Source organism: Oncorhynchus mykiss, chromosome 32 (assembly GCF_013265735.2).
Source record: "Oncorhynchus mykiss isolate Arlee chromosome 32, USDA_OmykA_1.1, whole genome shotgun sequence".
NCBI classification, from domain to species: domain Eukaryota; kingdom Metazoa; phylum Chordata; class Actinopteri; order Salmoniformes; family Salmonidae; genus Oncorhynchus; species Oncorhynchus mykiss.
Window position 1 is genome coordinate 2,966,752 of NC_050572.1, and position 15,503 is coordinate 2,982,254.

The 15,503-nt window shown below is 42.3% G+C and overlaps 1 protein-coding gene across 1 annotated transcript in view; it reads left to right on the forward strand.

Moving 5' to 3' along the window:
- Positions 1 to 15,503, forward strand: part of angpt2b (angiopoietin 2b) — a 61,945-nt gene that overhangs the window by 36,608 nt on the left and 9,834 nt on the right. Inside the window, exons 5-6 of the mRNA XM_036971624.1 lie at positions 4,957 to 5,081; positions 10,397 to 10,498. Of these exons, the coding sequence (XP_036827519.1) occupies positions 4,957 to 5,081; positions 10,397 to 10,498 (227 nt within the window). The remainder of the gene's footprint in view (positions 1 to 4,956; positions 5,082 to 10,396; positions 10,499 to 15,503) is intronic.

Sequence of the window (15,503 nt, forward strand, 5' to 3'; positions counted from 1 at the left end):
GAGGTGGTCTCCACTGATATCCCTTAAACAATGTAATATAGTGTCTCCTATTACCCTGGAAGAGGTGGTCTCCACTGATATCCCTTAAACAATGTAATATAGTGTCTCCTATTACCCTGGAAGAGGTGGTCTCCACTGATATCCCTTAAACAATGTAATATAGTGTCTCCTATTGCCCTGGAAGAGGTGGTCTCCACTGATATCCCTTAAACAATGTAATATAGTGTCTCCTATTGCCCTGGAAGAGGTGGTCTCCACTGATATATCCCTTAAACAATGTAAACTAGCTTGTTTATTATTGCTCACACTATTTATATTTGGCACAAAATGTACAATGTAACTGGGAATCAAAAACTGCCGACCGGCTCGATCTTATGTAGCTTAACTTGAAATGTTTAGCTTTTAATTATAATTTATTTTTTTACATTAGGATAAAGTAGAGGCTAGAATATGTTAGGAACAATGTGTGAGTAATTCTGCTTTGAAAGTTGATAAACTTGTAACCTCACTTTTGAGAAAATGGCCCTTGAATGTTTGGCCCTTGAACATAACTAATCTTTGTTAAACATAAATACCGAACTTGTTTTTGCATAGATTCCGCGACGCTGTTATCTTTTGACAGCTAAGACCGCTATTTCTTGTCACCGGAATCCCGCTTAACTGACAGGTTAGAGTCTGCTTCCAAGAGCCGCTAACCTAGCTAAGTTGCTAACGTCAAGCTGACAGGTTAGAATCTGCATCCAAGAGCCGCTAACCTAGCTAAGTTGCTAACGTCAAGCTGACAGGTTAGAGTCTGCTTCCAAGAGCCGCTAACCTAGCTAAGTTGCTAACGTCAAGCTGACAGGTTAGAGTCTGCTTCCAAGAGCCGCTAACCTAGCTAAGTTGCTAACGTCAAGCTGACAGGATAGAGTCCGCTTCCATGAGCTGCTAACCTAGCTAAGTTGCTAACGTCAAGCTGACAGGTTAGAGTCCGCTTCCAAGAGCCGCTAACCTAGCTAAGTTGCTAACGTCAAGCTGACAATGTTTGTCCCAGATGAGTTTTCCAATGGAGCCCTCTTTGTTCGGGAGAAGTAAATGAATGGTTCCAGTGCTGTAGAAGTATCTACTGCAGTACTGTTTCAGAACAAACTGGATCATTAAGAGATCCAATGCAGCAATTTGCTTGCCAAGGATTATTGGCTTGAGGTGACTTCCTTCATCACACGGGTAGCCAGCCTATGTAAGAAACTGGAGAAAACTGCAGAGTGGAATGTTTAACCTTTTCTACACCGGTGTCTGGACAGCGTTCGCGCGTGTTGGATATATCTCCGTCTTGTCGTTTGTTGTTATACGACTGGCCGGTGTTGCCCGGAGTTCGTTGCCAGGGGAGCCATCTCTCTTCTCCCCCATCTGATAGAGGAGTCAAAGAAAAACAAAGAAGAAAAACAAAACACGTTTTTATATGATGGATGGGATCCACCAAAATCATTTGGTTTCCTGGATCCTTTCACAGCATTATAAGGCTGCATTGAGACAATGACTTATCAATGACCCAAGCCCAGCTCAGTTAATCCCTACCATTGTGTCGCTGAGTCATCATAATGCTTCAGCAAAATGTACATTATCCCAGGGGCGTTGGTAGACACAATGTATGTAGCCTAATGTACAGTGGCGAAAGTATTCACCTCCCCCTATTTTGTTGCCTTACAACCTGGAATTAAAATTGATTTTTGGAGGGTTTGTATCATTTGATTTACACAACCACTTTGAAGATACAATAAAAATGTTTTGAAACAAGAAATAAGAAAAAAAAACGGAGAACTTGAGCATAACTATTAATCTCCCCCCAAAGTCAATACTTTGTAGAGACACCTTTTGCAGTAATTACAGCTGCCAGTCTCTTGGGGTATGTCTCTATAAGCTTGGCACATCTAGCCACTGAGATTTGTGTCCTTTCTTCAAGGCAAAACTGCTCCACCTCCTTCAAGTGGATGGGTTCCGCTTGTGTACAGCAATCTTTAAGTCATACCACATATTCTCAATTGGATTGAGGTCTGGGCTTTGACTAGGCCATTCCAAGACATTTAAATGTTTCCCCTTAAACCACTGAAGTGTTGCTTTAGCAGTATGCTTAGGGTCATTGTCCCAGTCTCAAATCTCCTGAAGACTGAAACAGGTTTTCCTCAAAAATGTCCCTGTATTAAGCGCCATCCATCATTCCTTCAATTCTGACCAGTTTCCCAGTTTCCCTGCCGATGAAAAACATCCCCACAGCATGATGCTGCCACCCCCATGCTTCACTGCAGGGATAGTGTTCTTGGGGTGATGAGAGGTGTTGGGTTTGTGCCAGACATAGCGTTTACCTTGATGGCCAAAAAGTTCAATTTAAGTCTCATCTGACCAGAGTACCTTCTACCATATGTTTGGGGAGTCTCCCACATGCCTTGTGGCGAACACCAAACATGTTTGCTTATTTTTTTCTGGCCACTCTTCCGTAAAGCCCAGCTCTGTGAAGTGTATGTCCATTACATGAAATCCAAATAAAAATCTATTTAAATTACAGGTTGTAATGCAACAAAATAGGAAAAACGCCAAAGGGGATGAATACTTTGCAATGTATGTCCCTCTAACTGACCTGAATGACTCTGCTGATCCTAAAGATATTGTATGCAGTAATCATGTGCATATGAACCAGATTTATACTGTTAGCACTGAGGCGGTGTGCCCTAGTAGGAAGTCCACTGTGAGCAGCTCACTCTGCACTAACATAAATAACATAAGCATATCTACTTCTGCTAAGCTTCCCAGTAAAGCAATGAAAACAAGCAAACATCCCAGAAAAGTGCTCAAAATAGCCCACATTAACATATGCAGCTTAAGAAACAAGGTTCATGAAATTAATAATTTGCTAGAAACAGATGACATTCATATACTGACTATCTCTGAAACTCACTTAGATAATACCTTTGATGATACAGTGGTAGCAATACATGGTTGTAACATTTACCAAAGGTGGAGGTGTGGCTGTCAATATTCAGAACCACATTCCTGTAAATATTAGAGGATCTCATGTTAAATAGTGTTGACGTAATATGGCTACAGGTTCATCTGTCAATTTTCACCTCTGAAGGTGTCTGAGTAATCCTCATCTGCCTCACCTAAAGCCCATTCTGGTGGGAAGCTGCTATAGACCACCAAGTGCTAACAGTCAGCATCTGGATAATATGTGTGAAATGCTTGATAATGTATGTGATATCAACAGAGAAGTATATTTTCTGGGGGATGTAAATATTGACTGGCTTTCATCAAGCTGCCCACTCAAGAAAAACCTTCAAACTGTAACCAGTGCCTGCAACCTGGTTCAGGTTGTCAGTCAACCTACCAGGGTATTTACAAACAGCACAGGAATTAAATCATCAACATTTACAAACAGCACAGGAATTAAATCATCAACAACATCACATCTACCGACTGATATTGCCAACTACTTGAATGATTTTCTCATTGGCAAGATTAACAAATTTAGGCATGACATGAAAGCAACAAATGCTGACACTACACATCCAAGTATATCTGACCACATTATGAAAGACAATAATTGTAATTTAGAATTTTGTAAAGTGAGTGTGGAAGAGGTGAAAATGATTAATTAAGTAATTATTGTTGTCTATCAACAATGACAAGCAACCGTGGTCTGACAACTTGGATGGACAATTACTGAGGGTAATAGCGGACGATATTGCATCTCCTATTTGCCACATCTTCAATTTAAGCCTACTAGAGAGTGTGTGCCCTCAGGCCTGGAGGGACGCAAAAGTCATTGCACTACTCAAGAATAGTAAAGCCCCCTTTACGCGCTCAAATAGCCGACCAATCAGCCTGTTACCAACCCTTAGTAAACTTCTGGAAAAAATGGTGTTTGAGCAGATACAAGGCTATTTTACAGTAACCAAATTGACAGCAAACTTGCAGCAGCACCCTTATAGGGAAGGACGGCACTTACACAAATGACTGATGATTGGCTGAGAGAAATTGATTATAAAAAGATTGCGGGGGCTGTTTTGTTAGTCTTCAGTGCGGCTTTTGACATTATCGACAATAGTCTGCTGCTGGAAAAACATATGTGTTATGGCTTTACACCCCCTGCTATATTGTGGATAAAGAGTTACCTGTCTAACAGAACACAGAGGGTGGAAGCCTATCCAACATATTCCAGGTAGAACCAGGAATTCCCCAGGGCAGCTATCTAGGCTCCCTACCTTTTTCAATCTTTACTAACGACATGCTACTGGCTTTGAGTAAAGCCAGAGTGTCTATGTATGCGGATGACTCAACACTATACATGTCAGCTACTGCAGTGAATGCAATGAATGCAACACTTAACAAAGTTCATTTCAGAATTGGTGGCAAGGAATAAGTTAGTCTAGATGTTGTAATGAATAATGTGGAAATTTAGCAAGTTGAGGTGACTAAACTGCTTGAAGTCAGTCGAGTGGTCAGGTGCCACAAAGAGGGACTTAGGAAAATTGCAACTGGCTCAGAACAGGGCAGCACAGCTGGCCCTTGGATGTTCACAGATAACTAATATTAATAATACGCAGGTCAATCTCTCCTGGCTGAAAGTGGAGGAGAGATTGACTTCGTCACTACTTGTATTTGTGAGAGGTATTGACATGGTGAAAGCATTGAGCTGTATGTTTAAATGACTAGCACAGAGCTCAGACACACATGCACACCCCACAAAACATGCCACCAGAGGTCTCGCTTCACAGTCCCCATTTCCAGAACACACTATGGTAGGTGCACATTACTACATAGAGCCATGACTACATGGAACTCTATTCCACATCAGGTAAGTGCTATCCCTCTCTACCCAGAAATACCAAGTACATAGTCATTATCCTGAATGCTATCACTCTCTACCTAGATATACACAGTACATAGTCATTATCCTGAATGCTATCCCTCTCTACCCAGAAATACCCACTACACCCAAAGAGGAGCCAGTGATCTACAGAAACTGTGCTGAAATCTTCCGATCTGGGCTCACAGAGAATGGTGTCCACAGCATACGACCCCCGAACTCTACCCGCACAGTGAAGGTAAGGGGTTACGACCCCCAACTCTACCCACACAGTTAAGGTAAGGGGTTACGACCCCCTAACTCTACCCACACAGTTAAGGTAAGGGGTTATGACCCCCTAACTCTACCCACACAGTTAAGGTAAGGGGTTATGACCCCCTAACTCTACCCACACAGTTAAGGTAAGGGGTTATGACCCCCTAACTCTACCCACACAGTGAAGGTAAGGGGTTACGACCCCCAACTCTACCCACACAGTGAAGGTAAGGGGTTACCTTCACTCCATGCATTTAAAACACATTAAGGCCTGGAGGGATAGAGAGGGGGACTGTGTGGATGTTTTATTGTATTAGAGACACATTGAGGCCTGGAGGGACAGAGAGGGGGACTGTGTGGATGTTTTAGTGTATTGGAGACACAGAGAGGGGGACTGTGTGGATGTTTTCATGTATTGGAGACACATTAAGGCCTGGAGGAACAGAGAGAGAGTCATAATTACTGAAGAGACCCTCCACCGACCTGAAGAAGCTTCTGCCAACTCCCCACTGACTACTCTACTCTTACAGTCTGAAGACAACAGAAGCCAGGTGTATGTCTCTGCTGCTGTGGGTGTCTACCAGCTGAGGCAAGGTTTAAACAGCTGGTGTGGGAAACGTTTCAAATGGCATCCTTTTCATGACATAGTGCGCTACTTTTGGAGGAGAAGGTGGAGGTGGTGGTGGTGGGGGTGGAGGAGGCGGTGGTGGTGGAGGAGGAGGTGGTGGTGGTGGAGGAGGAGGAGGTGGTGGTGGTGGTGGGGGTAGAGGAGGAGGTGGTGGTGGAGGAGGAGGTGGTGGTGGTGGTGGAGGAGGAGGTGGAGGTGGTGGTGGTGGTGAAGGTGGAGGAGGAGGTGGTGGTGGTGGTGGAGGAGGAGGAGGAGGTGGTGGTGGTGGTGGAGGAGGAGGAGGAGGTGGTGGTGGTGGTGGAGGTGGAGGAGGAGGTGGTGGTGGAGGAGGAGGTGGTGGTGGTGGTGGAGGAGGAGATGGAGGTGGTGGTGGTGGTGAAGGTGGAGGAGGAGGTGGTGGTGGTGGTGGAGGTGGAGGTAGCCTGTAGGGTTCTATTTGGGACACATGATAGACTCCAGCAGTGTCACCCCAGTGCTTTCAATCTCTGCCATCAAAAACCATCTACTCTCACTCACTCACTCACTCACTCACTCACTCACTCACTCACTCACTCACTCTACTCATTCTACTCATGAAAATGCACAAAACATGGCATATTCTTACCGATTATAAAAGGATACAGAAAAGGCTATTTCTACGGTGCGGTCCCTGCAGCATTATAACACAAGAGATTTGGCCTTGAATAGCTCAGCCCTATCCAAAGCATATGAGTATGGAGAATTCAGTATGGAACTGTTCAGAAACAACACAATACATTGCCTTCTCTCGGGAATTGGATTTCTTTACAAAAAATCTATTTAAAAATCTATGTCAGGTCCCATGGTCTGAATTCAGAATGTTGTTTGGAAAACCCAGGGACCAGATCCTTGGCTGAATGTCAGACTTTGAGGTGGAGGAAGAGGTGGATGTGGAGGAGGGGGAGGTGGTGGTGGAGGAAGTGGAGGTGGTGATGGTGGAGGAGGAGGCGGAGATGGTGGATGGGGATATGGAGGAGGAGGTGGAGGTGGTGGAGGAGGAGGGGGTGGAGGAGGAGGAGGTGGTGGATGTGGATGTGGAGGAGGAGGTGGGGGAGTAGGAGCAGGTGGTGGAGTAGGAGCAGGTGGTTGAGGAGGTGGAGGTGGAGGTGGTGGAGTAGGAGGAGGTGGAGGTGGTGGAGTAGGAGGAGGTGGTGGAGGAGGAGGTGGATGTGGATGTGGATGAGGTGGTGATGGTGCAGGAGGAGGAGGAGGTGGTGATGGAGGAGGTGGTGGTGATGGAGGAGGTGGTGATCTCTCTCGCTCCCTCCCTTTGTTCTCCTTGGACACTGACAATATTAAGTGTATCATTCCTTTTGGATGAAGATAAAATGAGAGACAGAGGCCAGCAGTCCAACAGGCAGCCTGACACCTGAGGCTGTGAGTCTGTCCAGAGGTCTTCTAGTGGAGAGAGAGAGAGAGAGAGAGAGAGAGTCTTCCTAGTGAAAACGGAGAGAGAGAGAAAGAGAGAGAGAGAGTATTACTAGTGAAAACACAGAGAGAGAGAGAAAGTCTTCCTAGCGAAAACACAGAGAGAGAAAGAGAGAGAGACCAGAGGTATTCTAGTGGAGAGAGAGAGAGAGAGAGTCTTCCTAGCGAAAACACAGAGAGAGAAAGAGAGAGAGACCAGAGGTATTCTAGTGGAGAGAGAGAGAGAGAGTCTTCCTAGTGAAAACACAGAGAGAGAAAGAGAGAGAGACCAGAGGTATTCTAGTGGAGAGAGAGAGAGAGAGTCTTCCTAGTGAAAACACAGAGAGAGAAAGAGAGAGAGACCAGAGGTATTCTAGTGGAGAGAGAGAGAGAGAGTCTTCCTAGTGAAAACACAGAGAGAGAGAGAAAGAGAGAGAGACCAGAGGTATTCTAGTGGAGAGAGAGAGAGAGAGTCTTCCTAGTGAAAACACAGAGAGAGAGAGAAAGAGAGAGAGACCAGAGGTATTCTAGTGGAGAGAGAGAGAGAGAGTCTTCCTAGTGAAAACACAGAGAGAGAGAGAAAGAGAGAGAGACCAGAGGTATTCTAGTGGAGAGAGAGAGAGAGAGTCTTCCTAGTGAAAACACAGAGAGAGAGAGAAAGAGAGAGAGGCCATTGAAACATCAATCAGCCTTTCAGACTGTAGACCTATACTGATTATTGAAACATAAATCTATTTTTAAGAAAGCCTGACATTGACATTGATATAGCTGGTAGGAAATGGTTAGATTTGACTCAGGGAATACTGACATTGATTAAGGTACTGTATATTTACAATTTAAACATGCATTCTTGGAGTGCAAGAATCTCAAAAACCTGTTACTGGGATTACCATCTCAATTCATTAACTATTGTATTGCTGTGCCTTTACATATAGCAGATACTCATATAGATGTCACGGGCCCTGTTCAGGTGTTCTGTAACCAGAAGTGGGTTTACCTGTCCAGCTGTTCTGTAACCAGAAGTGGGTTTACCTGTTCAGCTGTTCTGTAACCAGAAGTGGGTTTACCTGTTCAGCTGTTCTGTAACCAGAAGTGGGTTTACCTGTCCAGCTGTTCTGTAACCAGAAGTGGGTTTACCTGTTCAGCTGTTCTGTAACCAGAAGTGGGTTTACCTCTACAGGTGTTCTGTGACAAGAAGTGGGTTTACCTGTTCAGCTGTTCTGTAACCAGAAGTGGGTTTACCTCTATAGGTGTTCTGTGACCAGAAGTAGGTTTACCTGTTCAGGTGTTCTGTGACCAGAAGTGGGTTTACCTGTTCAGGTGTTCTGTTACCAGAAGTGGGTTTACCTCTACAGCTGTTCTGTGACCAGAAGTGGGTTTACCTGTTCAGCTGTTTTGTAACCAGAAGTGGGTTTACCTCTACAGGTGTTCTGTGACCAGAAGTGGGTTTACCTCTACAGCTGTTCTGTAACCAGAAGTGGGTTTACCTCTACAGCTGTTCTGTGACCAGAAGTGGGTTTACCTGTCCAGCTGTTCTGTAACCAGAAGTGGGTTTACCTGTTCAGCTGTTCTGTAACCAGAAGTGGGTTTACCTGTTCAGCTGTTCTGTAACCAGAAGTGGGTTTACCTGTCCAGCTGTTCTGTAACCAGAAGTGGGTTTACCTGTTCAGCTGTTCTGTAACCAGAAGTGGGTTTACCTCTACAGGTGTTCTGTGACAAGAAGTGGGTTTACCTGTTCAGCTGTTCTGTAACCAGAAGTGGGTTTACCTCTATAGGTGTTCTGTGACCAGAAGTAGGTTTACCTGTTCAGGTGTTCTGTGACCAGAAGTGGGTTTACCTGTTCAGCTGTTCTGTAACCAGAAGTGGGTTTACCTATACAGGTGTTCTGTGACCAGGAGTAGGTTTACCTGTTCAGGTGTTCTGTTACCAGAAGTGGGTTTACCTCTACAGCTGTTCTGTGACCAGAAGTGGGTTTACCTGTTCAGCTGTTTTGTAACCAGGAGTGGGTTTACCTCTACAGGTGTTCTGTGACCAGAAGTGGGTTTACCTCTACAGCTGTTCTGTAACCAGAAGTGGGTTTACCTCTACAGCTGTTCTGTGACCAGAAGTGGGTTTACCTGTCCAGCTGTTCTGTAACCAGAAGTGGGTTTACCTGTTCAGCTGTTCTGTAACCAGAAGTGGGTTTACCTGTTCAGCTGTTCTGTAACCAGAAGTGGGTTTACCTGTCCAGCTGTTCTGTAACCAGAAGTGGGTTTACCTGTTCAGCTGTTCTGTAACCAGAAGTGGGTTTACCTCTACAGGTGTTCTGTGACAAGAAGTGGGTTTACCTGTTCAGCTGTTCTGTAACCAGAAGTGGGTTTACCTCTATAGGTGTTCTGTGACCAGAAGTAGGTTTACCTGTTCAGGTGTTCTGTGACCAGAAGTGGGTTTACCTGTTCAGCTGTTCTGTAACCAGAAGTGGGTTTACCTATACAGGTGTTCTGTGACCAGGAGTAGGTTTACCTGTTCAGGTGTTCTGTTACCAGAAGTGGGTTTACCTCTACAGCTGTTCTGTGACCAGAAGTGGGTTTACCTGTTGAGCTGTTTTGTAACCAGAAGTGGGTTTACCTCTACAGGTGTTCTGTGACCAGAAGTAGGTTTACATGTTCAGGTGTTCTGTAACCAGAAGTGGATTTATGTGTTCAGCTGTTCTGTAACCAGAAGTGGGTTTACCTCTACAGGTGTTCTGTGACCAGAAGTGGGTTTACCTGTTCAGGTGTTCTGTGACCAGAAGTGGGTTTACCTCTACAGGTGTTCTGTAACCAGAAGTGGGTTTACCTGTTCAGGTGTTCTGTAACCAGAAGTGGGTTTACCTGTTCAGGTGTTCTGTAACCAGAAGTGGGTTTACCTCTACAGGTGTTCTGTAACTAGAAGTGGGTTTACCTCTACAGGTGTTCTGTAACCAGAAGTGGGTTTACCTGTTCAGGTGTTCTGTAACCAGAAGTGGGTTTACCTGTTCAGGTGTTCTGTAACCAGAAGTGGGTTTACCTCTACAGGTGTTCTGTAACCAGAAGTGGGTTTACCTGTTCAGGTGTTCTGTAACCAGAAGTGGGTTTACCTCTACAGGTGTTCTGTAACCAAAAGTGGGTTTACCTGTTCAGGTGTTCTGTAACCAGAAGTGGGTTTACCTCTACAGGTGTTCTGTAACCAGAAGTGGGTTTACCTCTACAGGTGTTCTGTAACCAGAAGTGGGTTTACTTCTACAGGTGTTCTGTGATATGAAGACGAGAGGTGGAGGCTGGACTGTGCTGCAGCATCGTAGAGACGGAGCCGTGGATTTCCACCGTGGATGGAGGGATTACAAGATGGTATGTTCACTAGAACTTAACACAAGATGGTATGTTCACTAGACCTTAACACAAGATGGTATGTTCACTAGACCTTAACACAAGATGGTATGTTCACTAGACCTTAACACAAGGTTCACTAGACCTTAACACAAGATGGTATGTTCACTAGACCTTAACACAAGATGGTATGTTCACTAGACCTTAACACAAGATGGTATGTTCACTAGACCTTAACACAAGATGGTATGTTCACTAGACCTTAACACAAGATGGTATGTTCACTAGACCTTAACACAAGATGGTATGTTCACTAGACCTTAACACAAGATGGTATGTTCACTAGACCTTAACACAAGATGGTATGTTCACTAGACCTTAATCACAAGATGGTATGTTCACTAGACCTTAAACACAAGATGGTATGTTCACTAGACCTTAACACAAGATGGTATGTTCACTAGAACTTAACACAAGATGGTATGTTCACTAGACCTTAACACAAGATGGTATATTCACTAGAACTTAACACAAGATGGTATGTTCACTAGAACTTAACACAAGATGGTATGTTCACTAGACCTTAACACAAGATGGTATATTCACTAGAACTTAACACAAGATGGTATGTTCACTAGAACTTAACACAAGATGGTATGTTCACTAGACCTTAACACAAGATGGTATATTCACTAGAACTTAAACCCAAGATGGTATGTTCACTAGACCTTAACACAAGATGGTATGTTCACTAGACCTTAACACAAGATGGTATGTTCACTAGAACTTAACACAAGATGGTATGTTCACTAGACCTTAACACAAGATGGTATGTTCACTAGAACTTAACACAAGATGGTATGTTCACTAGACCTTAACACAAGATGGTATGTTCACTAGAACTTAAACCCAAGATGGTATGTTCACTAGACCTTAACACAAGATGGTATGTTCACTAGAACTTAACACAAGATGGTATGTTCACTAGACCTTAATCACAAGATGGTATGTTCACTAGACCTTAACACAAGATGGTATGTTCACTAGAACTTAACACAAGATGGTATGTTCACTAGACCTTAACACAAGATGGTATATTCACTAGAACTTAACACAAGATGGTATGTTCACTAGAACTTAACACAAGATGGTATGTTCACTAGACCTTAACACAAGATGGTATATTCACTAGAACTTAACACAAGATGGTATGTTCACTAGACCTTAACACAAGATGGTATGTTCACTAGACCTTAAACACAAGATGGCATGTTCACTAGACCTTAAACACAAGATGGTATGTTCACTAGACCTTAACACAAGATGGTATGTTCACTAGACCTTAACACAAGATGGTATGTTCACTAGACCTTAATCACAAGATGGTATGTTCACTAGACCTTAAACACAAGATGGTATGTTCACTAGACCTTAACACAAGATGGTATGTTCACTAGAACTTAACACAAGATGGTATGTTCACTAGAACTTAAACACAAGATGGTATGTTCACTAGAACTTAAACACAAGATGGTATGTTCACTAGACCTTAACACAAGATGGTATGTTCACTAGAACTTAAACACAAGATGGCATGTTCACTAGAACTTAACACAAGATGGTATGTTCACTAGAACTTAAACACAAGATGGCATGTTCACTAGAACTTAAACCCAAGATGGTATGTTCACTAGACCTTAACACAAGATGGTATGTTCACTAGACCTTAACACAAGATGGTATGTTCACTAGAACTTAACACAAGATGGTATGTTCACTAGACCTTAACACAAGATGGTATGTTCACTAGAACTTAACACAATATGGTATGTTCACTAGACCTTAACACAAGATGGTATGTTCACTAGAACTTAACACAAGATGGTATGTTCACTAGACCTCAACACAAGATGGTATGTTCACTAGACCTTAACACAAGATGGTATGTTCAGTAGACCTTAACACAAGATGGTATGTTCACTAGACCTTAACACAAGATGGTATGTTCACTAGACCTTAACACAAGATGGTATGTTCACTAGACCTTAACACAAGGTTCACTAGACCTTAACACAAGATGGTATGTTCACTAGAACTTAAACACAAGATGGTATGTTCACTAGACCTTAAACACAAGATGGTATGTTCACTAGACCTTAACACAAGATGGTATGTTCACTAGAACTTAATCACAAGATGGTATGTTCACTAGACCTTAACACAAGATGGTATGTTCACTAGACCTTAACACAAGATGGTATATTCACTAGAACTTAACACAAGATGGTATGTTCACTAGACCTTAACACAAGATGGTATGTTCACTAGACCTTAAACACAAGATGGCATGTTCACTAGACCTTAAACACAAGATGGTATGTTCACTAGACCTTAACACAAGATGGTATGTTCACTAGACCTTAACACAAGATGGTATGTTCACTAGACCTTAATCACAAGATGGTATGTTCACTAGACCTTAAACACAAGATGGTATGTTCACTAGACCTTAACACAAGATGGTATGTTCACTAGAACTTAACACAAGATGGTATGTTCACTAGAACTTAAACACAAGATGGTATGTTCACTAGAACTTAAACACAAGATGGTATGTTCACTAGACCTTAACACAAGATGGTATGTTCACTAGAACTTAAACACAAGATGGCATGTTCACTAGAACTTAACACAAGATGGTATGTTCACTAGAACTTAAACACAAGATGGCATGTTCACTAGAACTTAAACCCAAGATGGTATGTTCACTAGACCTTAACACAAGATGGTATGTTCACTAGACCTTAACACAAGATGGTATGTTCACTAGAACTTAACACAAGATGGTATGTTCACTAGACCTTAACACAAGATGGTATGTTCACTAGAACTTAACACAATATGGTATGTTCACTAGACCTTAACACAAGATGGTATGTTCACTAGAACTTAAACCCAAGATGGTATGTTCACTAGACCTTAACACAAGATGGTATGTTCACTAGACCTTAACACAAGATGGTATGTTCACTAGACCTTAACACAAGATGGTATGTTCACTAGACCTTAAACACAAGATGGTATGTTCACTAGACCTTAACACAAGATGGTATGTTCACTAGACCTTAACACAAGATGGTATGTTCACTAGACCTTAACACAAGATGGTATGTTCACTAGACCTTAACACAAGATGGTATGTTCACTAGACCTTACCACAAGATGGTATGTTCACTAGACCTTAACACAAGATGGTATGTTCACTAGACCTTAAACACAAGATGGTATGTTCACTAGACCTTAACACAAGATGGTATGTTCACTAGAACTTAATCACAAGATGGTATGTTCACTAGACCTTAACACAATATGGTATGTTCACTAGACCTTAACACAAGATGGTATGTTCACTAGACCTTAACACAAGATGGTATGTTCACTAGACCTTAACACAAGATGGTATGTTCACTAGACCTTAACACAAGATGGTATGTTCACTAGAACTTATACACAAGATGGTATGTTCACTAGAACTTAACACAAGATGATATGTTCACTAGACCTTAACACAAGGTTCACTAGACCTTAACACAAGATGGTATGTTCACTAGACCTTAACCCAAGATGGTATGTTCACTAGACCTTAACCCAAGATGGTATGTTCACTAGACCTTAAACACAAGATGGTATGTTCACTAGAACTTAACACAAGATGGTATGTTCACTAGAACTTAACACAAGATGGTATGTTCACTAGACCTTAACACAAGATGGTATGTTCACTAGACCTTAACACAAGATGGTATGTTCACTAGACCTTAACACAAGATGGTATGTTCACTAGACCTTAACACAAGATGGTATGTTCACTAGACCTTAACACAAGATGGTATGTTCACTAGACCTTAACACAAGATGGCATGTTCACTAGAACTTAACACAAGATGGTATGTTCACTAGACCTCAACACAAGATGGTATGTTCACTAGACCTTAACACAAGATGGTATGTTCAGTAGACCTTAACACAAGATGGTATGTTCACTAGACCTTAACACAAGATGGTATGTTCACTAGACCTTAACACAAGATGGTATGTTCACTAGACCTTAACACAAGGTTCACTAGACCTTAACACAAGATGGTATGTTCACTAGAACTTAAACACAAGATGGTATGTTCACTAGACCTTAAACACAAGATGGTATGTTCACTAGACCTTAACACAAGATGGTATGTTCACTAGACTTTAACACAAGATGGTATGTTCACTAGAACTTAACACAAGATGGTATGTTCACTAGAACTTAAACACAAGATGGTATGTTCACTAGACCTTAACACAAGATGGTATGTTCACTAGAACTTAACACAAGATGGTATGTTCACTAGACCTTAACACAAGATGGTATGTTCACTAGAACTTAACACAAGATGGTATGTTCACTAGAACTTAAACACAAGATGGTATGTTCACTAGACCTTAACACAAGATGGTATGTTCACTAGAACTTAACACAAGATGGTATGTTCACTAGAACTTAACACAAGATGGTATGTTCACTAGACCTTAACACAAGATGGTATGTTCACTAGAACTTAACACAAGATGGTATGTTCACTAGAACTTAAACACAAGATGGTATGTTCACTAGACCTTAACACAAGATGGTATGTTCACTAGACCTTAACACAAGATGGTATGTTCACTAGACCTTAACACAAGATGGTATGTTCACTAGAACTTAACACAAGATGGTATGTTCACTAGACCTTAAACACAAGATGGTATGTTCACTAGACCTTAACACAAGATGGTATGTTCACTAGACCTTAACACAAGATGGTATGTTCACTAGAACTTAACACAAGATGGTATGTTCACTAGAACTTAAACACAAGATGGTATGTTAACTAGACCTTAACACAAGATGGTATGTTCACTAGAACTTAACACAAGATGGTATGTTCACTAGAACTTAACACAAGATGGTATGTTCACTAGACCTTAACACAAGATGGTATGT